A 27,248-nucleotide genomic window follows, 5' to 3' on the forward strand; every position below is an offset into this window, starting at 1 on the left:
GCAACAGTCAAGTCTGCGCGCCGCACAAGGCAGTCTTCGACCGCAATTACTATTCAGTATAAAGCTATAGTGACTTGATGAATTATGTTATTAACGTTCAGTATTTTTCAGGATACGGTTGTATAAAATATTTAAGAACTTCAGGTAAATTCTGTGTGTGTCCGACGTTAAAAGGACTTGCTATCGAGGAAATTTCAGGAAGAATGCAATTTCGAAGAAGAACGTATTAAACTAAAAAGGTAACTATTAATTGAGTTTATTTTTCAGGTAATATATTTCCACTTACGTACGTACTTTAGACGTAATTTGCTGCTCGCGATTACGTGATTTATATTTTGTGCTAAATTTTATGTTCTATGAATTTACTTGTGAAGCGACGTGCTTTGCTGATTTTGACAATGTTTTATTAATGAACAGGGTTGTTACTTATGTATATTATGCATCGCTTGGCTGCAATGCTTTTTCACTGATGCCAACTTTTTTCAAATTATTTTACTGCTGTGCTTATTTATTTAAATTATAATTGTCACCTGATTAATTGTGCTGATATGCTTACGTATGTAAGTTATACTTGTGATTTATCTGCTTGCGCCTTCATGTTTACTTATTAAGATTACATGTGAACATTTATTTGCTTATGCTGATATGATGCTAATGACCTGTTTATTACGCAAGATATATATTTGCTGCTTTGCGTATGGATTGAATATTTACACATTTCTGTTTTGTTGTCATAACTACTCTTTACTTTGGTATATAAAAATGCTGATGTACGGTGTACGAACATGGAGTTTAGGCCACACTACGGTATTAATTATAGATTGTTCGCTTGGCAGAGCCTCGTTGTAGGCATTGTGCTACATCCACTTGTTGACATTCTGTTCTCTACTGGTATATTTATTCGCTATTCCATGTTTTTCTTACGCTCAGTGCTTTATATTTTAAGGGAAGAAAATGAACTGCTATAATTCTACGAACGACATTGGTACAAGAAACTTCATTGAAGTCACATGAGGTGGAGGTTTTATGGAAGCTGTATAAATTTATGCTAGTGGGAAGGAAGCTAACGACATGACATACCAACACTAGGTTTAGACCATTGACAGTTATTACACTGCATTTTTAATGAGCAATTGAAATAGCAAGTGACACTTGACACAAGCAATACTCCACATGTTTGCTTCTGTTGTGCCATGATTCTTGAAGTGGTGTACACACTGTGAAATATTACAATCATTGTCACTCCCTACTCGTACTTACTTACTGAAAGTTATTCAAACTAAAGGCTGTTAGAGGTCATGTATGCATTTCTTTTATTTAATGATAGACAAGGTAACCAAAACGTATTTTATAATTCATAATGAGTAGAATATTCGGGTCAGATGGATTACACAGAGGTTGTGTGTGGACATTGTGTCTTCGGATCGTATGGGATGATGAATTGAAGTTTGCACTAGGATTTTATCTGTACTTGTTCGTGGAGACTGACTAGAGGAAAGAGCTGTTATGGAAGTGAAATGATATTGGTGATAAGGTTTATATGTATAAACGTATTAAAGAGGTATTATTGCGGTATTGAGACTGTGTGAAGCTGATGATTATTGGAGTTTTGGTGGATAAGAGGTAAGGTAAATGAAATTTGTTGATAAGGTTTATATGTATAGACGTTTTGAAGACGTATTATTGAAGTATTAAGATTGTGGGATGCTGATGATTATTGGAGTTTTTGTGGATAAGAGGTGAGCATATTTTTTTTTTATTTTATTCTTTTTTGTTAATACGGAACAAGGAGGATGAAGATGGCAGACTGGAACACTCAAGCGGAAGGAAGATTGTCTATACACACACTTTGTTAATTCAATAAGCAGTATATACTTTTTTTTTTGGAGAAAGGAAGTATTTGCATATCATGGCACACTGACAGTTGTTCAGAAAAAGTTGGCTTGGCAAACATTGGTCTTTACATGATTACTATGACGTTGACTAACTATTATTGGCTGTTATACACTGTACCACTACTACTTGATACACATATTGAGTATCAAATTATGACAGAATTGCATTTACACAGTTAACACTATTCAATTACACACTAGTACTTAAATGTGGATGATAGATGAATGAGTGTGTTTTGTGTGTTTTCCTTTCCTAATCCCAAATAATTGGTACCGACCTATCTCCCTAATATTATTTCACTTGTTTGTTGTGGCTTGCACTGACACCCATAAATATTATAGGTTTACTGACATTTGTGTTTTTGTAATAGTTAATATGACAATTATCTGATATCATTTGAGTGTTTGCTATAATTTGTATGTTTAGTGTAAGAGCACTGATAATGATTTTGTAAAAGCAATTGTGTGTGCATTCAAACTGATCTTCGTGCTTGCACCTATCATCATTCATGGGTGCCACTTGCAAATGTTTAATTTCTGCTGATGAACTCTGATGAACTGTCTGATTAGTGATAGTAAATATTATGGACTGTTACCTGCACTTGTTCACCATTGATGGGTGCCACTTGGAAACGTTTCTTTAATTTCTGCTGATAAACTCTGATGAGCTGTCTGATTAATGATAGTGAATATTATGGACTGTTACCTGCGCTTGTTCAACATTGATGGGTGCCACTTGGAACTGTTTAATTACTGCTGATGAACTCTGATGAACTGTCTAAATAGTGAGTGTTATGGACTGTTACCTGCACTTGTTAAACATTGATGGGTGCCTCTGATGGAACTGCTTCTACTGAAATGATGTCACTTGTTGGTGTCTGCCACTGTCAACATTGCTGGGTGCCACTGATGGAACTGCTTCTACTGAAATGATGTCACTTGTTGCTGTCTGCATTTGCTCAACATTGCTGGGTGCCACTGATGGAAGTGCTCTACTGAAATAATGTTAATTGTTGCTGTCTGCACCTGCTCAACATTGCTGGGTGCCACTGATGGACTGCTTCTACTGAAATGACGTCACTTGTTGGTGTCTGCACCTGTTCAACATTACTGGGTGCCACTGATGGGACTGCTTCTACTGAGATTATGTCACTTGTTGCTGTCTGCACATGCTCAACATTGCTGGGTGCCACTGATGGACTGCTTCTACTGGAATGATGTCACTTGTTGATGTCTGCACCTGCTCGCCATTTTTTGGGTGCCACTGTTGGAGCTGTTTAAATACTGCTGATGAAATGCTATGAGACTGCTATTTGCACCTGTTGACCATTGCTGGGTGCTACTGCTGGAACTGTCAACTACTCTGAGGAGTGCTACTTGTTTATTGAACTATTGAAAAGATGTTATGTGAATATTTGTAAAAACTGATTTTTTTGTGTGTTTACTGTTTATGAAATGTTGTGAGACTATTACCAGCACCTATTCGTCATTGACGCTATTGATTGAACTGTTTAACCACATGATACTTGTGTAAACTAATATGTAAAATCACATGTATGCAAACATTTGTATTCCTTACTGTATTTTATATATTAGGTTATTGAAGGGTCAGTGCAAAGCCAAAATTTATTTAGTTACTTATTTAATATCATCTTTTATTTTTGTCTGTATTTTTTTGGACGAATTTGGTGGTATTTTCACCACCATTGCTGGCAAAAATGCCATCAAATTCTAGCCCGTGGAGGAGGGGCATATGAAAGGCAGCTACACTGAGCCACAGCGCCAGAGATTGGTCCAAAGAGTATTATTCAGCCGCCTCCACTGGCAGTTGCCGCTGAGAAGTTGGTGAGAGTCGTCGTAGTTCTGAGGTAGGCGTGATCTGTGCTTGTTGAGACGTCGATAGAGTACTAGTTGTTCTGTTGGGTAAGATACCATATGTTATTCGATTGGGGATGTTGTAATATTCAGAGTGTATTTTTCGTCAATACATGTGAACGTAAAGAATTTTTTTATTTTTAATGTCTTATGTAACAATGCCTCTTGGTCACAGGTTCAATCAACAAAGCATCTAGCTCGTGTTCTTGTATTTGACTGTAATTCTGGTTTCTATGTGCAATCATCGTATTTCTGGTTTTTTTTAATTACTTCATTGTAAATGGCGTTTAAACCATCTTGTCTTATTGAGGTAGAGCCGTACCAGATGTTTACGTTGAATCACACTTCCACACACAGAACAGTTAGATTTGTACTTTGTTGTTTCGTAGGTTTTATAGTCGCTGGGGACTTAATTAATTAATTGTGTTAACGCAAATTTCCTTTCATTCTTTGTTGTAATTCTGTGCAGTCAGATTGCATACTAATATTATTCAGGGCCAACCGGTTACGAGACTGCGTAACCGCACAAACAGCGACTCAAAAAATTAACATTATTTGCATTCTATTTAATTAAGCCCCCATGCAACCTATATTATGGTCAATCATTGTCATGCTGAAGGAGAGGGTGCTCAATGCGTGGGAGAACTCTCCGAATTCGTCTTTTAAGTTTCCTGGGGGATAACAGTACTCTTTTTCTAGAAGGACTATTGACTGAGACGGTAGACATCCCTTTAATACAGCGATAGCGTGAACCTCCATCTTGGCATGATATTTCGAAGATGTCTTTGTATAACAGTTTGAAATAAAACTGGCTAGACTTCCGTCTTGAGACGCCAGAGAGTACAAGCAGATAAAACACTATTTATCCTGGCTTGCAAATACACTACTGGCCATTAAAATTGCTACACAAAGAAGAAATGCAGATGATAATCGGGTATTAATTGGACAAATATATTATACTAGAAGAGACATGTGATTACATTTTCACGCAGTTTCGGTGCATAGATCCTGAGAAATCAGTATGCAGAACAACCTCCTCTGGCCTTAATAACGGCCTTGATACTTTTGGGCTTTGACTCAAACAGACCTTGGATGGCGTGTACAGGTACAGCTGCCCATGCAGCTTCAACACGATACCACAATTCATCAAGAGTAGTGACTGACGTTTGTAACGAGACACTTGCTCGGCCACCATTGACCAGACGTTTTCAGTTGGTGAGAGATCTGGAGAATGTGCTGGCCATGGCAGCAGTCGAACATTTTCTGTACCCAGAAAGGCCCGTACAGGACCTGCATCATGCGGTCGTGGATTATCCTGCTGAAATGTAGGGTTTCTCGGTGATCGAATGAAGGGTAGAGCCACGGGTCGTAATACACCTCAAATGTAACGTCAACGCTTCAAAGTGTCGTCAATGCGAACGAAAGGTGACCGAGACGCATAACCAATGGCACCCCATACCATCACGCCGGGTGATACGCCAGTACGGGGATGACGAATACACGCTTCCAATGTGCGTTCACTGCGATGTCGTCAAACACGGATGCGATCATCATGATGCTGTAAACAGAAACTGGGTCATCCGAAATATGACAATTTGCCATTCGTGCACCCAGGTTCGTCGTTGAGTACACCATCGCAGGCGCTCCTGTCTGTGAAGCAGCGTCAAGGGTAACAGCAGTCATGGTCTCCGAGCTGATAGTCCTTGCTGCTGCAAACGTCGTCGAACTGTTCGTGCAGATGGTTGTTGTCTTCCAAACGTCCCCATCTGTTGACTAGGGATCGAGAAAAATGATTCAAATGGCTCTGAGACCTATGGGACTCAACTGCTGTGGTCATTAGTCCCCTAGAACTTAGAACTACATAAACCTAACTAACCTAAGGACATCACACTCATCCATGCCCTAGGCAGGATTCGAACCTGCGACCGTAGCAGTCGCACGGCTCCGGACTGCGCGCCTGGAAAGGGATCGAGAAGTGGCTGCACGATCCGTTACAGCCATGCGATCAAGATGCCTGTCACCTCGACTGCTAATCGTACGAGGCCGTTGGGATCCAGCACGGCGTTCCGTATTACCCACCTGAACCCACCGATTCCATATTCTGCTAACAGTCATTGGATCTCAACCAACGCGAGCAGCAATGTCGCGATACGATAAACCGCAATCGCGATAGGCTACAATCGGACCTTTATCCAAGTCGGAAACGTGATGGTACGCATTTCTCCTCCTTACACGAGCCACCACAACAACGTTTCACCAGGCAAAGCCGGTCAACTGCTGTTTGTGTATGAGAAATCGGTTGGAAACTTTCCTCATGTCAGCACGTTGTAGGTGTCGCACCGGCACCAACCTTGTGTGAATGCTCTGAAAAGCAAATCATTTGCATATCACAGCATCTTGTTCTTGTCGGTTGAATTTGGCGTCTGTAGCACGTTATCTCCGTGATGTAGCAATGTCAATGGCCAGTAGTGTATTTCCGCATTATCCAGGCCAGCCAAGGCCAATCCACGGCGTTAGTCGCAAAGATCTTTTGTGGCCGCAGGTGTCGTTGTGGCAGTCAGTGTGTAGAGGCAGGAACTGGGTACTGGGAATGAGGTTAGCGTGAATGGATGAAATAAATTTTATTGTTAATAAGCAGCCATTTCTGTCAGTATTTATGTGGAGCTATTGATAAAAAAAATATATTGTACAGTTGAAATATAACAGTTGTCGGCATGAATCCACACGTTTATTACGTAAGAGTAAAAGTATTACAAGAATAACAGAAAGATAAATAAAGCCAAGACCAATGTTTTTAAATACTAATTTTTGCAGTCAGTTTCTCGCCTAAATGAAAAGCGCATCTTATTTATTGCTTGTCGTGAAGTAATCAGAAAATGCTATAACACAGGATGACTTGCTTCCGCCTGTTTTTGGTGCGAACGAAAGATGTATGTTCTGACGCTCTTCCATCGTCCTCTTCCTCTGGAGACGGTAGACCTCTTCAGTCAGGAGGCCAGCCATCTGGTCTTCAATAACTCGTAATCACCCCCTTAAGGGTGAGCCGGCAACTTGGATTTCAGTTCCGTGGACAGTCTAACAGCTCTGTCGTACATTTGTCCTTTGATTGCACCACGTAAACTACAACAAATACAACGAATTATGGATTAACAAAGGTAGCAACTATGTAAAAACTTAACAGCATTTGATATTTACTACCGATAATACAATTATAAATCACCGCAATTTTCTACATATCATGAATTTCACTTTCAGCACTTTGACAAAATTATGTTACGATCGCATTGCACAGAGAACGTAAGAGCCCTCTGGTAACAGATGCACTGCAAAAAAAGGCGTTTCGGCATGTACAAGCTGTAGTTAGTCAGGATATCGAATTCGGTTGATCATTACCAGACAATAATAGAAACATAACTTGTTGATCCGTTTTGAACAGATTTCCTTCATTGGACAGAGAGGTGTCATGTCACATATAGGCCGTTCATTTTACGAATACGTGTTTTAAGTGGCGGTGAATGTTGTTACGAGTGCCATGATAGTGGAGTAACCGTCATAACTGCTGACAACAGCTCTATGTTAGTAGTCTCCTCCGCTACTGGAACACCGAGCGAGGAGACGCAGTGGTTAGCACACTGGACTCGCATTCGGGAGGACGACGGTCCAATCCCGTCTCCAGCCACCCTGATTTAGGTTTTCCGTGATTTCCCTAAATAGTTTCAGGCAAATGCCGGGATGGTTCGTTTGAATGGGCACGGCCGATTTCTTTCCCAATCCTTCCCTAACCCTAACTTGCGCTCCGTCTCTAATGAACTCGTTGTCGACGGGACGTTAAACACTAACCACCACCACCACCTTACTGGAACGATACGAGATCGCTCTTTGGCAGATGGACTATCCGAGTAAATCTAACGCGTGGCGTGTTTCGAGAGGATCAGGATGTCACTAGAACAAAGTTCCTCAAGGAGCGTAATACCCGCCACGTGTGCAGCATTCAATGAGCCTCACGTGTTTCCTGGGTCGCGACAAATGACAAGCACCACAGGACCAGGACCTCAGTCGCATTTGCTCGGAACGGATATGCCAAACACGGAGTTTGTGAGTTGGGGAATGGCGAGCGCGTCCAGCCCCCTGTAACCGTAAAACCATTTCCTACCTGAGCGATCTGATGAGAAAGCGGCTTAGCACGAGACCGCTCTATTATTGGAACGATCCAACGTAAAGCGGTGCCTTGCAGTTACTCTTTCCTGACCGTGCTGCGCAGCCGTGGATTGGGCCATCCGCAAGGCCGCCCATCCAAGACAGTACATTCACTGTTGATGAACGAAATAATATTTAAATCCAAACTTGTACTGAAAAAACAATGCTGACGCCAAACTAGTGATACCAGTACTACGTATTTGGAAAAACATATTCGTAGAGCCGGCCGCGGCGGTCTAGCGGTTCTAGGCGCTCAGTCCGGAACCGCGGGGCTGCTACGGTCGCAGGTTCGAATCCTGCCTCGGGCATGGATGTGTGTGATGTCCTTAGGTTAGTTAGGTTTAAGTAGTTCTAAGTTTTAGGGGACTGACGACCGAGGATGTTACGTCCCATAGTGCTCAGAGCCATTTGAACCATTTTAGCCATATTCGTAGAGAATTTCGATTTTGTATGAACAACTGATATATCACTCCTTGCGGTTCAGTGAGTACGCTTAAAAATCACCTACAACTTTTTATTATATTATGAACGCCGTAAAACGTGTTCTGCCATTTAACCTATTTCGTACCACCTACTTGTGTTGAAGAACCTGTGTTTGTATAAAGTCTAAATGTTTGCATTCCAGCAGTGGGTAACAAGACACGGACTGGATATTTCCACAGGCAAAGGTAATTGTTTTCGAGCCACAGAGAGAATCTTCGAGCCGAAATAATACTAGGCCCGTACCGTATTCTTTCGAGGTTGGTAGTGAAATTCCGGCAAATCGCAGACAAAATATGTGGTTAAAAGTGCAAGATGGCTGTCAATGTATTCAGAAACGAGCTGAGAGCTTTTTTGAGAGCTATGTGCTACACCCCCACCAATTCACACTTACAAGAAATATATTTTTAGTTGCGAATATGGACAACCGCCAGCTGTATAACAGAATGAGAAAACTAAAATATTGTGCCAGAACTTTCGAGCTTATCGTGAGCGGTAGCCTTACCATTTGGCTATCCGAGACCTAATGACGGCCGGACCCCACCTTCCATATGTCGTTAACCATTTTTCTGCAACCTGCATTCGTACATCCATTGTGTATATTCTCGGCAGATGACAGCAGCACTGCAGAAGCTGTATCATTCCGATTTACGATGCAATGTTCCATCGGAATTGCACGCATTTCCGAAGGAACTGGCACTGAGGCGACTACCACCGTTATGAAATACTTTAAATGTACTCACAGTTGCGACTGTGAACAGTCAGCTGTATAATGGAATGTCGACATTGAAAGTTTGTCTTTGCCTGGGACTCGAACCAGGATTTCCCGCTGATCGCGAGCGGTCGTCTTACCATTTAGCTGTCCGAGCACAACTAGCGGGCGGACACAAACTTCCATATGTCGTCAACCATATGTCTGCGACGTTTCCATCCACTATGTACGAGGGTGAGTCAAATGAAAACTTTAAATATTTTTTTAAATACTATTTCTTGTGTAGAAGTGGTACAAAGCTGTATCACTTTTCAACATAATCTCCGCCACGCTCAATGCAAGTCATCCAGAGCTTACAAATTGCATAAATTTCTTTAGAAAAAAATTCTTTTGGTAGTCCACGCAACCACTCATGCACCGCGTGACGTACCTCTTCATCAGAACGATCCTTGCAAGTAAGCCATCACCTTCTCGTTCCAAGTGCCGTAGAAGTTCTTCACAAGCATCAACACATCGTTCTCACATTTCCGGAGTCAGCTGACGTGGCACCCATCTTGCAGACACTTTGTGATACTGGAGCACATCATTCACAATGTGGTGTGCTGACTCATTACCAATCTGTAAACATGCTGCGATGTCATTAAGTGTCACTCGTCGGTTTTCCTTCACTATGGCTTCAACTGATGCAATATTCTGTGGAGTCACAACTCGTTGTGCCGGACCTGGACGAGGAGCATCTTCCACTGAAGTCACACCATTTGCGAACTTCTAACTCCATTCGTAGACTTGCTGCTGTGACAAACACGCATCACTGTACTGAACCTTCTTCGTCGATGAATTTCAATAGGTTTCACACCTTCACTACGCAAAATCCTAATAACAGAACGTTTTTCTTCCCTGGTGCAAGTCGTAAGTGGGGCGGCCATCTTTATACTAATACTACGACGGTATGTGTGCATCTGTGCACTATGCTGCCACATACAGGCCATTCTGCACGCTGTTTGTAGCACGCTTACCAACTTACAGGACAACGGCGCGAAATTTTATTTGTTATTACAAATTTATGGTTTTCATTTGACTCGCTCTCGTATTGGAATTGAAAATTGCTTGTCCGGTGGCGGCGGTTAAGTACGATAATGCAGTATGTGTTTTATACCGAATTACGACGCAATGTTCCTTCGGGCATGCATATGCCGGCAGTATCCATGCACCTAATTTCTTCTTATATGGATTCAACATGAATCTGAATTCTGAGATTGATATACTCAAACTGCACCATACAAAGTTTAGCGGAATGCTTCTGGATAAACATAGCGTCCCCCCCCCCCTTCCTCCATTCCAAAAGTATTTAGATCTTCAAGAGATTTCTTGACTGATAATTAGAGCACATTCATAAAAGTGTTTAAGGTTTCTTTCCAATGAAAGTGTTGAAAATGAGCGAAATAACTAGAATTACTTTTGACAATCAGGCTATCAATAACAATAAGACTTTCTCGCAATTTTAAATCAGTATTTGAGGTCAATATATATCCACACGACGACTCGCAAAGGACTGGCTTTGAGGCGAGTACTGCATATCATGTTTGTAGAGATCTGGGGTATTCAAACTTCCAGTAGTGGCGAATGTCATAAAAAAGAACTTCGACTCTTTTTCCGGGTGACAGCTTCTCTATATTTCCTACCCAGTGTCTCTTTATATAATCTAACGATGCTTAACGATGCTTGTTGGCGCCGATGCGGGAAGAAGTCCATTCTGTTAATTTCACTTGAGTGAAATCACACCTCTGGATCAGCGGCTATGAAGCTGTGACCGGTTAGTCGCTCGCCAAGGAAGCCGCTGGGACGGTAACAACACCTGGACTACCATCCACAGTTCGGATTACCGACCTGTCCTACACAGAACGTGTGGATTATATTTCATGGTGAACTTGCTTTCATTGAATTCCCCATTGTCACGTAACTGCTGCCATTCCACTTGACTCGGATGGATATTTCTAAAGTCCCGCGCATTTTGAAACTCAATTACGACTGTAAAATCTTTGTCTGGAGTTCTTTCGACAATCACATATCTTTTTTTTTATTTATTTTTGAAGCCTGAAAATTTCATTATTGTATTTGGTTGCGAATGGTACCTGTTTATTGTCCTCGATACGTTGCAAGTGTCAGTCCGTCGTGAAAACAGTGTTCAGTGTGTGTAGTTGTAAATGCGTTATGACAGAGACAAGTGAAATCGATAACCAAATGAGCTAAACTGTTTTGGTGTTTCAAGTTACATCCTACTGAAGATTTATCCCGCGTACAAGGAAAGCGCCATCTTCTCGCGACTTGCTTATAAAAATAACTTCCTGATTCGATCAGTAAATAGTTCTCATATTGTTTTGATCATATATCGTTTCCCCACATTCCATATCGCTAAAAATAATAACAAGCTGTAGATTATTTTTCTCCTCAGTAACATTGCTGCAATATGTCAAAGAGAAGCTGGTGCGACCACCAAATTCTTTATATCATATATATTAACAAAGCTAGTGTCGTCCATTGTGGGGGAGTGGTGCACACCAAAAGGGAGAATGGTGACCGTCTAGGGGAATGCTAGCCACATAACAGGGGAATGACGAAAACTTAGGGGAATTTTGGTCCCCTGAAGCTGGTGAACTGGCCACATAGGGCGATTGCCTTAACTTCTGAACATACTTCAGCGGCAACCATTGGGCTGGAAGGAGGCACATTGTATGTCACAGAAAACGGAGATCTTGGCTTCACCGCGTAGCTTCCGAGGTAGAAACAATCCGTAATTAAAACATTAAAGAAAATGGTTCAAATGGCTCTGAGCAATATGGGACTTTAGTCTGGAACCGCGTGACTGCTACGGTCGCAAGTTCGAATCCCGCCTCGGGCATGGATGTGTGTGATGTCCTTAGGTTATTTAGGTTTAAGTAGTTCTACGTTCTAGGGGCCTGATGACCTCAGTTGTTAAGTCCCTTAGTGTTCAGAGCCATTTGAACCATATACACGTTGACTTGCGGTATAGTGGTGTTAAATAGCATTTGGCCTTAGCCCCTCGAAGCAGCAGAGATGAAGAACCTAAATTTTATGTCGAACAACAAAAGGAATACAAATGTCCATTCATACTGATGAATGAAGAATACGAGGAGCCTTCCCCTTCTCGTATTGTCCTTCCTGAGCAGAAGTTATTTTTTCTGAAGCTTCAGCCACAGGCTGTGAAATCACATACTATAAGTGAAGTTTGTAGCAAAAGGAAGATACTTTAGTTTTCTGACGTCCGCATCTACAGCAAAATGTCCACGGAAGAAAATATAGGAACGCACCTATGGTGTAGGGTTAGCATCTTTGCTTAGTAATGAAAACATCACCCATCCTGAGTTGTAAGATCATCACTAATTAAATTTTGACAAAAAAAGTCATGAGCCATGACGGCTTAACAGTTTCAACCTGAGAGTTCACCCTCCTTCTGCCAGAGGCCTTGTCAAAGATGCAAGAAAGAGCAAACAGAGATTTAGGACATTCTTTTGCCCTTGGGATGGGGAACTGTGCCTAATAGGTGGAAGAATCAACAATGAAAAATTGTATGAGTATACAGAAAGCAATGGGAACCACTGCGCTAATGACAAATAACGTGTATGCTGAGAATATGTGGGCTGCAACTGAAAAAGTGGTACCGGATTCCAGAGTAGTCCTTCTTTCGGTTCTCAGGGAGGGGACTGCAGAGCGGGAGGTGACCATGACAGAATAACAAATAACTAACGAAAGAACGACTTTCTACTAGCCGGAGGCCAGCCGCGGTGGTCTCATGATTCTAGGCACTCAGTTCGGAACCGTGCGACTGCTACGGTCGCAGGTTCGAATCCTGCTTCGGGCATGGATGTGTCTGATGTCCTTAGGGTAGTTAGGTTTAAGTAGTTCTAAGTTCTAGGGGACTGTAGACCACAGCAGTTGAGTCCCATAGTGCTCAGAGCCTTTTGAACAATTTTTACTAGCGGGGGGGGGGGGGGGGGGGGGTGAGGAGTGGGGGGGGGGGGGTCACGTAAGAAGTTTAAACGTGGTAGGGAAGCTAAGATGTCTCAAAACGGAAATGCTTAGGCTCCATCTAGATACAAACAGCCAAGAGCCGGGTGTCTTTAATTTTGGTGGGCGCGGCATTCCGCTGGCGCCAATAGTTACTAGGCTAGGGTCTTTTGTCGAGGAGTGCGTTGTTGGTTTTTGGCGGGCTGTGGGGTGACGGTTAACTGAAGGGCAAGTGGCTGGCAAGTTGTTGGTTTTGGGAGACTCCTGCTGCCTGGTATGGACCCCGAGAGGCCAAAATGTCAAGAAGACATGTTCTCTGAATTGCATACCTCAAGAGCTCTGAGCACTTACTGATTTTTCAAAAGTGTTTCAAATGGCTCTGAGCACTATGGGACTTAATATCTGAGGTCATCAGTCCTCTAGAACTTATAACTACTTAAACCTAACTAACCTAAGGACATCATACACATCCATGCCCGAGGCAGGATTCGAACCTGCGACCGTTGCGCTCGGGCAGTTCCAGACTGAAGCGCCTAGAACCGATCGGCCACAGTGGTCGGCGCAAGCTTTTCCACCTTAATTTAGGATTAATAGCAGCGTGTTGCGCGAAGACCAGCGGACGCATCATACAACCTGGTCAGGAAGTTTTGGGCCAACGTTGCAAGCTTAGATTTTACTGCACGTGGAGATCACCCGTGCGCATTGGAGGCAATAACACCGCTGTTTGGAATCCTGGACGTTACGGCTCCTTCACACATGAGTGGAGTTAAGTGATGATTTTTATCGGTACTTGTTATCGTAGGGCCACGTCCGTGTTAATGTTGAATTAGAACTGTGGTATTGACGCTCCTCTAGGTGATTGTGTGGGTGGACGTCGATAATTGTAGCCGATATTAATTTGTTTTTCCAGGCCATATTCCGTGTAAGTGTGTGAACATTCTCTGTTGTAAACTGAATTGATAAAATTGAAGCTGCAGCATAGTCTTTGTTGAAGGAAAGACATCTTTCGTAGGTGGGTATGACCTAGTTATTTAATTTTCAGGCACTGCTATTTCACATTTTTAATTTTCAAATAAATTTAAGAAGTCTTAATTTTGTAACTTGTATGTGTAGTCACGTCCTAAATAAGTTAGTATTGGCTACATCATCGACACTGCCGTTTGTGTATTTTATTGATTAAGGGATTCTTATTAGCCGGCCGGAATGTCCGAGCAGTTCTATGCGCTACAGTCTGGAACTGTGCGACCGCTACGGTCGCTGGTTCGAATTCTGCCTCGGGCATGGGTGTGTGTGTTGTCCTTAGGTTAACAAGATCTTAACAAAAAGATTGTGACCATGGACGTAAATCAAAGGAAAGTTATTACATATACTGGTCACTGTGTGTTTTCGCGACGATGTCGCAGCTTGTGATTGTTATTAAGGTTTATAAGTTGTTAATGGGGTTTGCAACATCAACAAACAGTGGTGTGACTTGTTATCCTTTCTGTATTTTGGGTAGACATTGTCTGTTTGATTAAAGTTTTATCTATGCTTCGCAATTGTTAGTATCTTTAGTGGCCGTAATTTGTAATTATTTTTTGTGGTAAAACTCAGATTGTTGAACCAGCTTGCAGTCACACCTAGTTTGTGTGTCGTCTTACTTGTATTTTTATATTTATTCCTAGTTTTAAGCCCTATTTTTAATGATGTAAATTGTTAAAGTGTTTTATTAGTGAACTGCTCCTGTACATGTTCTTTAAATTATTGTAAGCGTTTTTATTCTTTATTTTACAGGGTTTGTAATTTTTAATCATAATAATTGTTGTTAAGCAATAAAGTGTATTACATGAAACTCCGAATGACGAAATATGTGGGACCATCTACCATGTGTTTGCTCTGAGAATTAGCCCAACATATGTTGTGATGTTGCGTTCTCCATGGCAGGGAGGTTTAGATTTGTATACCCTTTGATGTCATTTATTGTTCCTTCGGATTACTGTGTTAATATTTTCTTCCTTCCAAGGTGTTGTACTGATATTCTTTCATTGTTTTCAGGGGACCGCTACATATCATGTATTCCAGAGAGTTTTTGGGAATTTCCCACCTGGAAAAATAGTTCTTGCTGTATGAATAAGTCCGTCAAATTCCAACCAAAGGTATTAGCGACCAGATTGCGTTTGGCGTTGAACAGCCTGCTTAGTCTTTCAGCGGATATCATCGGACTGGTATGTGTCTCTCTTCATAACATTTCACCTGTGTTAGATGGCGTACAGCGAAATATCTCCTTTCTGGAGGATACTCAACACACAACTAGGCAGGTCGGTAGGATACAAGCGCATCTGGCGTATTTATGGAATCGCTTGATTGACTGCGTTGCGCTTAACGATCAAAAAGACTGAAAGTTACGCAGTTGAGTTATCAGGCTAGCGACGTGCAGGCTAGGGCAGCATCCCTGAGTATAGAAAGAGAGGTTGTGGGTATGGGGCAGGAAATTTAAGTCCGTAATCAACTCAGTGACGGTAACCACTCCGAGGCCCTCCAATCAATTTACTAAGTCACCCAATCCCATTATGTGCCTCCTGGCTGGTATTTCAGAATTGTCTGTTGATAGACTGAATCAGGTGCAGCAGATATTGTGACTGCATGTGTGGTTTGATTTTCATAATGATGCCTTACCCATTGCACAACCTTTAGCGAAAGGGACGTTGGGTACTTCGGTTTTGGAAACTTTGAGTCGTCAGGAAGGTTCAGGGCTCTTATTACAGGCATAAAATTGTCGGTACGTGTGCATAATGAGCTTGAGGGGAGTATTATTGGCAGGTTCAGTCATCGTTGGAGACGTTGAGCCAATACGTGGAGTGAATGCACTCAGCTTGGTATGCCTATTACAGAGTCTGGTAGCAGTTCAAACATCTTAGGGGGCATGTGACCCAAGGATCGATCGCGTTTGGTGTTTGCTCGCCATCCCACCAACTTTGGTGATTTGCGAGAACTAGTAGACTCTGTTGAGGCCATCACTTTCCCTAATGAGCAGTGTAGGATAGATATAGCTTCTACACTGGTGCCTTCAGTTTCCATGGGTGGCAAACCCTAACTCAAATTTGATTCACTGGCACGCAGACGCTGTTTTTGGTTATTACACGGATCTGATCAGCTAGTCGTTGTTCTGTTAAAATTTTAATTCTGGGTATCTGGTAATAAATGTTGTGTATAATAGTAATCTGTGTCCAGTTGTGTTGGTTCCTAAGTTTGTTGCTTGGGAATAACAGAACATGAGGTGTCGGTGAAATTCATCTGACCATCTCATCCTCTATCTTTGTTTTTCCTTCTAGAGTGGTTGCAGGAAGCATATCCTGCAAAACACCTCTATTTGGATTTAAATCATTTTCCGTGTGGCTAGCAGTGTCATTACCATTGTGGACGGGCATAGGGTTCAAGCGTCTTCCTCAACCATGACGGCGCTTGTCCGAGGCTTCATTAGTTCTGTTCTGAACCAACTAATCACACTAAAAGGGGGGTTAGCCCTATTAGTGGTTTGTTCTTTTCGTCGCCTTTTACGACTGGCAGAACATACCAGAGGCCTATTCTTTTCCCGGGGCTCCACGGGGTGTATTATTATTATTATTATTATTATTATTGTTATTATTTTTCTGTTATCATAGCTACTTTTTTCTCCCATTAGCAGCTGTCATTACATGATGATTTGACAATAGTCTACTGAAGTGTCATGATAGTACCAAGTCATTATTATAAAACAAAGACAGATGGTAAAGCACTTGCCCGCAAAAGGCAAAGGTCCCGAGTTCGAGTCTCGGTGCGCATGCAGTTTTAATCTCCAAGGAAGTTTCATATCAGCGCACATTCCGCTACAGAGTGAAAATTTCGTTCAAGGACAATTATACCCGTCGTTTGAGCTTTTTAAAACAGACATCATAGTATTCCTCCTCTGACAATTTATACACCGGACGATACATTATTGTTTATATACACTAATGCTAGTTCTTTACTTAAACGGGTTAATTTGAAAAGTGGGCCTTTCCTATCGGATATGTTGTTTTTCTGTGTGTAGGCTTTGGTACAAAGCTGCTAACACAACACCGTCAAAATAAATCACATGCTATCAATCACGGCACTTGCTGTAACAACCGTCGCCTATTAAAATATCCCTTCGCAAAATGTTGAAACTATAGCCCCTGACGAACATTGTGCCGAGTTATACAGATTAGTCCTAATAATTCCGATTCAGAACTGTATAAGGTTAAAAAATGCAGCAATTTTTAGGGGATCGCAAATTATAGGGAAAAGTGGGTTAACTGCGTGCAGCAAACTGATCCAAATAGTTTTGGTGAAGAATCACGAAGAGTTGCAATTTTGAAAATTTCGGAGTTTTGCATTGTGCGGGAAGGTATTTTCATGCGTTTTGAGTATCAGGTAGGGGTAACCACCTTCTCTTGAATGTTTGATGTTATTCATATTTTCACATGCGCTATGGAATCCTTCAAGAAATGTTATACTAAACTGTGTGTTGTTACCTTTTCAATTCTAAGTAGGAAATAGTGTTGTTTTAAGTGACTTACTTTTCGGTAGCAGGTCGTAGCAATAATACAGCTTCTGGACATTAGCATACAAGTACAGAGTGTTGTCTGCCTCCACACATATGGCATCTTCGTCTTCCGCGGGCGAGCTTTCTGTGGTTGGTTTCGGCGTAGTGACGGTGGTTGGTTGTGGATTAGTGACGGTGGTTGGTTGTGGGTTGGCGACGGTGGTCGACTCTTCTGGTTGTCCGTGGACCTCCACCACTGCTACCAGGGCTGAAGAAGTTAATGAACATAATTATGGAATGCGGTTTTGTCTTTTGGGTGTTAGTGCCACTCTATCTTATAGCAGGGCATTAGTACTGTCTGGCAATGTGACTCCGCTCTCTGCTAATGTGCAAATATTGAGATACAATGCACTCTAAGGACTCATAGCACGACTTTGGCGTTGGCTAAAATACCTCCACTGGACGGTAATGATGCTCTATTGGCTGGCAGTGTGAGTCTGAGGCTGGTTGTCTCTATGACGTACATGAAAACCAATGTAACTACAGTCACGTAAGTTACAGTATCACAATACCGAATATTTGTGACATTATTTAGAAAATCTGAAGACGTACTGTCTCGCAACACGAGAGCCTCACGGTTTTATGCAAATACGACAGACAGAAAGGAAATAACCTTTCCCAGTTAGCAAACAAAAGAATTACAGATGTAGAGCGAATGAGGCAATGAATAATAAAATCAAGTGATAGCTTTGGTTACAGGTATTTTGCCCAGAGAATTTTTTTCAAGCAGGAAAAACGAATGACAGTACATATAACATACTCTGTTATCTTCTCCATCCCTGGTAGATTCGTTGCGTTAATTCTTTCACTGCGTAACGTAACACACACGCTGGCGAGCTATTCAGCCATCTAAACTTATTGGAACTTTAGAGTTGTACGTTTTGACTTGGCTGAAGAGCCGACGGGTGGGCAGATGGCTGCACCAGCTTCGTTAGCCACGTTCCTACTGGCGAGCAAGCTGCCGAAGACATGATATCCGTAGTTTTTTGCAGGCATGGAAGAGGTGAGATGAGCGCTAAATTACACGGAAGACACTAGCTACCATCACTAAATCCTCATATCCATGTTTACCTTATTTACTGAATTATTATATTTCACTTTTTTTACATTGTGGAAACATGCCAGATCATCACATTATCCACACTTACTCGTAACATGACATTCCTCATACGTCAAGATTAGTGAAAAAGTCATATGTAAATCTTGTAACGTTATTTTTGCTTATGTAATTAAATATTAAATTTTGTCCGTATGAAATACTCTCGTCACTTGAAAGTGTTTAATTATACGTAATGTAATATCAACAGTGGTTGAGCGGTTCTAGGCGCTGCAGTCTGGCACCGCGTGACCGTAGCGGTCGTAGGTTCGAATACTGCCTCAGGCGTGGATGTGTGTGATGTTCTTAGGTTAGTTAGGTTTGAGTAGTTCTAAGTTCTAGGGGACTGATGACCTAAGCAGTTAAGTTCCATAGTGCTCAGAGCCATTTGAACCATAATAGCAGCGTTGAATATAGAACTAAGACGCTTCTATCGCATAAGCTACCTTTCTTTCCTAGCTTCTTTTACGAGTCATTACTTGTTCAATTATCATAGGCACTTGTGCACAGATTTCATGTTTTATTTAATTATTGTAAGTAGGCTGTTTACGTTTTCTTATTTGTAACGCCACGTAGCGCTCTGTATGAAAAATCACTGGCTGTGCTGTGCGCAGTCTGTGGCTTGTTTGCATTGTTGTCTGCCATTGTAGTGTTGGGCAGCGGCAGCTGGATGCTAACAGCGCGTAGCGTTGCGCAGTTGGAGGTGAGCCGCCAGCATTGGTGGACGTGGGGAGAGAGATGGCGGAGTTTTAAAATTTGTAAGAATTGGTGTCACGAACTGATATATATATTATGACTATTAAGGTAAATACATTGTTTGTTCTCTATTAAAATCTTTCATTTGCTAACTATGACTATCAGTAGTTAGTGCCTTCAGTAGTTTGAATCTTTTATTTAGCTGGCAGTAGTGGTGCTCGCTGTATTGCAGTAGCTTGAGTAACGAAGATTTTTGTGAGGTAAGTGATTTGTGAAACGTATAGGTTAATGTTAGTTAGGGCCATTCTTTCGTAGCGATTTTTGAAAGTCAGATTGCGTTGCTAAAAAATATTGTGTGCCAGTTTAAGCACATTCGTGTATAATTGTTCAAAGAGGACGTTTCACATAGACCAGTCTTGTATAAATTTTTCTAAGGGGACGTTTCATATGTCGACCCTTAGCCGAGGATACCTCACTGGAATCTTCTGATTTTTTCCTTGTAGTTCGTGTAATTAATGTAGATTTTTTTATTGCTAGCGCGTAATCATAGAGGAAATTTCCTTTGTAGTTGCAGTCTTTCATTGTTGTACAGTAAAATAGTTGTGGCATGCATGTAGTTTTGCATGAAGTATTTCGCAGCTGCGCTTGCAATTAACTAGATATTATTTTCAGTGCTATGTTAATGTGTTCTCTTATTTTTGTTCTTCAAATTGTGCTTTTCTGTGTTGTCGTGTGAAATATTGTGACTATAATGGCGTGTGAAAAACGTAATACTAGGCTCCAAAGTAAACTGAGAAATGACAGTGAAGACGAAAGCAGTGTCTTAGCGCCACCATGTATTGAATTAACTAATGTTCAAAGTAGTAATTTGGTAATTGTACATAGGGAAATGGAGCGGGCTGCAAACAATGGTTTAGACAGTGAAACAATTAGTGAACAGGGAAGCATTATCGATCGATCGGTTGGCAACCGCTCGCCTCAGGAGTCCGAAATGACAGGACACATTCTTGCAAATACTGTAGATTCAGGTTTTGCGTCCTCACCGGTTTCTCAAATAAGTCGAGACACATTTTCTGTTTTTCAAACTGCGAATATTGCCGGTTCCAAAACATTTCCAAATAGCACTAAGGAACATGTTTCAGACACCAGTGCACTGTTATTACAGTTAATGCAACAAATGGGACAAAGGCTACAAAAGTTAGACACAACGCTTGAACAAAATCAGAGACAAACAGAGCAAAAGTTAGACGCAATGGAGCAAAAGCTTCAAACGTTAGACTCAGTGGAATACGCTTGAACAAACACGTGAAGATTTCACCACTGAATTACATAAAATCGAATCGAAATGTCAAAAAGTCTGTAATGACGTAAAACACAAATTTGTGAGCATTTCCAACCTATTTTTTCGCGGCATGAAAGTGCATTACAGAATCACGAAACAGTCATAAAAGAACTGCAAACAATTGTTCATGAAAATCATGAGACCTTGCAAGCTAAAATTGACTCAGTTGCATCTACCGATTCGGTTACGCAACTTGCAAAAACTGAAGAAAACTTAAAGGACACAGTAGATACTCTGAAAATTGGTTCAGAAAGACACATGGAGGACATTAGTTCATTATCAGAGAAAGTAGTTGAACTTTCGGATCAGCTAAATAATTTATCTACGAAGGTAGATGATAATTTGAATGACACAAAACCGGTAGTCCTTAATGACACAGAAGAGTGCGAACAAATTAGGAAATTCAAACAAAATCTGAATCAAATTAGTACGCAACACCAAAGAGAAATCCGGGAAGTACAAGATCAGCTGACACAGGTAATACAACAATTACGTATTTCAGAGGACACTCGCGCTTCAATACGGGAAGAGGGACATAGAAATACGGAACAGCCACAAAATAATATCACAGGGCACTTCGAAAATTATGAAAGAAATTGGCAAGGTACACCGAATTTTGAGATGGAACCGCCGAAACGACGTAACAATGTCCGATATGCGACTCGCCGACATGATGATTTTGACTATAAGCTGTTCATTACTACACGTAAATTGAAAACATTTAAGAATTCTGGCAACGACATTCATCCACAAACGTGGCTTCAGCAATTCTCTCATTGTTTTCCTCCCAACTGGTCATTAGAACACAGATTAGAATTTATGTGTGGCTACTTAGAGAATGAACCAGCTGTAAGAATGCGATCGGTCATTCACGATTGCCACAGTGAAGGAGAATTTTACCACGCCTTCCTCTCAGCATATTGGTCTCAAGCCACACAAGACCGAGTAAAACATGGCATCATAATGATGAAAAATTTCGAACAATCTGAATTTTCCAGTCTTGTGAAATATTTTGAAGACATGTTGCACAAGAATCAGTACCTGTCAAACCCGTACAGCCCCACAGAACTCATCCACATTTGCTTAATGAAATTGCCTGAACATTTACGACATATGATTTTGGCGGGACGTTGCAGAGATGACATTGAAGCTTTTCAGGGATTCTTACAAGAATTAGAAATTGACACAGACCGTAGCCGGATACGAAAACAGGAAAACAATCACTACAGGTCACATCCGTCACAATTCCGTGACGACAGAAACAATAACTGGACACGACAGGTCTATTCCTACAACGCAAATCGTGACCAAAACAGACACCACCTATATGACAACCATTGGCAGGTTAGTAATAATTACAGAGAAAGATCGCATTTCCGTAGTAATGAATATGACAGAGACAATCATAGAAACAGACAATATGGCAACCAGAACTATTATCATCACGGGAGACGGAATAACTTCAGATGCAACGGTCCAGCGCGCAGTTACGATTCAGGGAGAAATTCTCCACCACATGACCGACAAACAAGAAATTACAGGAACTACCGACATGACGACAGACAATATAATCATAATGACAGACCGGAAATCCATCAGAACTGGCGAGCTTCAAACAGGGTAGGGCCCTCACGGCAAGGTGAATTTGTAGAAGTTAGGTCTCCTATTCCCAGTAACGACGCGCGCCAACAAAGAGGTAACAGACAATGACTCGCACCTCAGGCAGCCGCGTGCGCCGGCTGGCTCAGAGAAAAATAACATAAGCTAACCTTGAGCAAAATTCTAGTGTTCTTTACTGCCGTATACCACATGATGATTGACTTCAAGTTGATTTGCTGCATACTGAGGAAGAGTAAAGGTTTACACCACATTTCACATGTAAAACCGTTTATTGAAAGATAATCTGCTTTTTAACTTTGTCTTTGCCATAAAACATTTCACTTCACATTTCTAGTATGCTTTGTCACACTGAGAAACTGTTAACATGCAACAATGTTTGAAGTTTACTATCCAGTCTAGAACCTACGGAACATATTTAGACAGTATTTACGAGTGCTTTGTTATAGTGAACAGACATCACAGTGTTATTGCGTGTGTACATTCTTGCTTGTTAGTTGCACGATTACGTAACGACTATAAGGCTTACATACTTAGAACATTTACCAGTATGGCTAATGAGATTTTAATGCAACATTTTGGTTTACTTGAAAATACATTCTGGATTCAAAGTACTTTCTGTGAGATACCAGATGACACAGTGGTTAGTTTATGTGACAGCTACCCCCCATGAACCATGGACCCTGCCGTTGGTGGGGAGGCTTGCGTGCCTCAGCGATACAGATGGCCGTACCATAGGTGCAACCACAATGGAGGGGTATCTGTTGAGAGGCCAGACAAACGTGTGGTTCCTGAAGAGGGGCAGCAGCCTTTTCAGTAGTTGCAGGGGCAACAGTCTGGATTATTGACTGATCTGGCCTTGCAACATTAACCAAAACGGCCTTGCTGTGCTGGTACTGCGAACGGCTGAAAGCAAAGGGAAACTACAGCCGTAATTTTTCCCGAGGACATGCAGCTTTACTGTATGATTAAATGATGATGGCATCCTCTTGGGTAAAATATTCCGGAGGTAAAATAGTCCCCCATTCGGATCTCCGGGCGGGGACTACTCAGGAGGATGTCGTTATCAGGAGAAAGATACGATACTGCGTGAAGAGTTTGACAGAGCACTGAAAGACCTGAGTCGAAACAAGGCCCCCGGAGTAGACAACATTCCATTAGAACTACTGACGGCCTTGGGAGAGCCAGTCATGACAAAACTCTACCAGCTGGTGTGCAAGATGTATGAGACAGGCGAAATACCCTCAGACTTCAAGAAGAATATAATAATTCCAATCCCAAAGAAAGCAGGTGCTGACAGATGTGAAAATTACCGAACTATCAGTTTAATAAGCCACAGCTGCAAAATACTAACGCGAATTCTTTACAGACGAATGGAAAAACTGGTAGATGCAGACCTCGGGGAGGATCAGTTTGGATTCCGTCGAAATGTTGGAACACGTGAGGCAATACTGACCTTACGACTTATCTTAGAAGAAAGATTAAGAAAAGGCAAACCTACGTTTCTAGCATTTGTAGACTTAGAGAAAGCTTTTGACAATGTTGACTGGAATACTCTTTTTCAAATTCTAAAGGTGGCAGGGGTAAAATACAGGGAGCGAAAGGCTATTCATAATTTGTACAGAAACCAGATGGCAGTAATAAGAGCCGAGGGGCATGAAAGGGAAGCAGTGGTTGGGAAAGGAGTGAGACAGGGTTGTAGCCTCTCCCCGATGTTATTCAATCTGTATATTGAGCAAGCAGTAAAGGAAACAAAAGAAAAATTCGGAGTAGGTATTAAAATTCATGGAGACGAAGTAAAAACTTTGAGGTTCGCCGATGACATTGTAATTCTGTCAGAGACGGCAAAGGACTTGGAAGAGCAGTTGAACGGAATGGACAGTGTCTTGAAAGGAGGATATAAGATGAACATTAACAAAAGCAAAACGAGGATAATGGAATGTAGTCAAATTAAATCGGGTGATGCTAAGGGAATTAGATTAGGAAATGAGACACTTAAAGTAGTACAGGAGTTTTGCTATTTAGGAAGTAAAATAACTGATGATGGTCGAAGTAGAGAGGATATAAAATGTAGACTGGCAATGGCAAGGAAAGCGTTTCTGAAGAAGAGAAATTTGGTAACATCGAATATAGATTTATGTATCAGGAAATCGTTTCTGAAAGTATTTGTTTGGAGTGTAGCCATGTATGGAAGTGAAACATGGACGATAACTAGTTTGGACAAGAAGAGAATAGAAGCTTTCGAAATGTGGTGCTACAGAAGAATACTGAAGATAAGGTGGATAGATCACGTAACTAATGAGGAGGTATTGAATAGGATTGGGGAGAAGAGAAGTTTGTGGCACAACTTGACTAGAAGAAGGGATCGGTTGGTAGGACATGTTTTGAGGCATCAAGGGATCACAAATTTAGCATTGGAGGGCAGCGTGGAGGGTAAAAATCGTAGAGGGAGACCGAGAGATGAGTACACTAAGCAGATTCAGAAGGATGTAGGTTGCAGTAGGTACTGGGAGATGAAGCAGCTTGCACAGGATAGAGTAGCATGGAGAGCTGCATCAAACCAGTCTCAGGACTGAAGACAACAACAACACACGATTTTATCACGACGCTACTAATGAGTGACAATTTACAATGTTGCTTTTGCAGTTTATCTGTTTTATATCTGCACAGTTTTTCTGAATTTTTCTGGAAAGTAAAACATGTTTTAGTAGTAACGTTTGTGGTATAGCTACAATGAGACAGCCTTTTCTGTAGCACAACAATACGTACAGTAAAGTACTTACTTCATCACGGCAATAAGCGTAATAACTAAGATATCTATACGCAAAGCATTTCAATTTCGTTTATCATGAGGTAAGTACATTGACTTCAGCACAACTTCGCTTACAGAGGACGATAACTACGACAGTTCCACAGAATTATCTTACAGCAAAACGCACATTTAGCACGACAGGGGACGCATTTGAGTGATTAATTTGGTACTTCAACCATTTATTTATCAATACTGTTGAATTAAAAAGAAAGTTTTCCGTGATACATTTCATGCCATTGCTGTAATCTGTACCACCTGAGGATATAATTACATTAATCCTCAGGGGGGTACACGCTTACTTTGTGTACCATGTGTTTGGCAAGCACAAGGAGCCCTAGCTAATATGGTATTTGTTAATACAACTTTACACATCGGTACCATATTTCTCTAACACATAAATTACACAGCTATCTGATCATTTAACTGAGAGAGACAAACATTTACTTTACTACATCAGTGACAGATGTTTACGTAATTACACCATTGGATAACTTCACACTTATGAAGTTGTATTTTGTCTGTACTTTGTGAACAGTTCATATTTTTCGGAACCATTGTGATACTATGAGAGCTTTGAATGACATATTTGGTATGGGATCACGATTTTTAAAGTACATTTGAGGCAGATGACACTTTTGACATGAGCAGAGAATTTTTTTTTTAGGTTTTGAAATTAGTGGAGGAAGTTACGGAGATTTTGAGAATTTGACTGTGGTGTTATGATGTTATTATTACGATGACGATGTGAATTATGCTGCTGAGGTATGTTTAAGCTGATGCTATATGAGTTATTTGGTTATGCTACGTATCTGTTATGATGAAATATACAAGAAGTGTCGACGAATATATATATATGTGTGTAATAAGGTAAGAAATAATGAGTAGTGGTTAGGGACTCTGATTTGTGAGAAAGGATGTTGGAAACCGAGAATCGTACTTTAAGAGTTATGAAATGAGTGTATTTGCGTGAATGTATCACTATGCTGGCGAAAATTTTTTGGACACTATTCTATTTAAAGGATTTTGTTTCTACATATTTGTAACGCAAATTCTTGACCTGTGAATTTTTTTATATGAGACTGCCACTGTAGCGGAAACTGGTGTCGTAAATATTTCGATAAGACAGTTAAGTGACCATCTGCATGTAATGCGTCGTGGGCACCCAGCTGCGCGACAACCACCTGACAAAAGAAAGCCATTAGTGTGTGCCTGTCAGAGGCACAGGTGGAGAAAAAAAAAGAGGTCATTATCCTCGCTATTGAGATTCCTTTGTAGAAAGCATCGCAAATACGACACGCTCAAACTTGAAAACATATGATTATACTATGGAGCTCTTAATTTATGATATTTACTAAAATGCCTAATGAAACGATGAGAAATATTACACTGCTATTGTCTTGCTAGTTGAGAGAAATGCCATATGGATTGCTTTATATATTTATTTACTCATTTTGTTTAAAATCTAGTTTCTTGTTGCAATGCAGCATTGTTTAAATTAAAATGTAATACATGTACTAATATAACTACTTTCTGTCTATAGATCCAGTAAAGAATCATTTTATGATGTACTTCCTTAGAAAAGAGAGCACAAATAGACATTTCCCTTCACAGGACTTACAAAAATAATTTTTTTATGATTTGGTAACTTATCGTCTAGCGTATGTTCTAGTGATGCAACACTCTAGTGTTAAGATGTGACATAGGTATTACACATTTTTACTGTAATATTTTTTCTGTTTCAGCTTTGTCATGTTTAGATATAAATTATTACATTTATTGCTGCTCGCTATGCTTACTTGCATTTTTTTGTCATTGCTGTTTGTATTAATTGTTTTGTGCCGCTGCTTTGCCTCGTCCCTTAGTTTAGCATCTGAGCTCAGTAGATTTAAGTTAGCTTAAGAGGGGGTAGACTATAAAA

General features: G+C 41.0%; 1 protein-coding gene across 2 annotated transcripts in view; it reads right to left on the reverse strand.

The window, feature by feature from the left end:
* LOC126332098 (uncharacterized) overlaps positions 1–27,248 on the reverse strand; it is a 160,835-nt gene that overhangs the window by 122,259 nt on the left and 11,328 nt on the right. Inside the window, exons 2-3 of one of the 2 annotated variants that reach the window (XM_049996545.1) lie at positions 17,742–17,975; positions 6,463–6,890 (exon numbers count right to left, since the gene is read on the reverse strand). The exons of the other annotated variant lie outside the window; for it this stretch is intronic. Of the exons in view, the coding sequence (XP_049852502.1) occupies positions 6,829–6,890; positions 17,742–17,975 (296 nt within the window). The 3' untranslated portion in view covers positions 6,463–6,828. Of the gene's footprint in view, positions 1–6,462; positions 6,891–17,741; positions 17,976–27,248 lie in introns of those variants that run through there. 2 annotated transcript variants of the gene reach the window in all.

The sequence above is a fragment of the Schistocerca gregaria genome, chromosome 2, assembly GCF_023897955.1.
Source record: "Schistocerca gregaria isolate iqSchGreg1 chromosome 2, iqSchGreg1.2, whole genome shotgun sequence".
In the NCBI taxonomy this organism is placed as follows: Eukaryota; Metazoa; Arthropoda; class Insecta; order Orthoptera; family Acrididae; genus Schistocerca; species Schistocerca gregaria.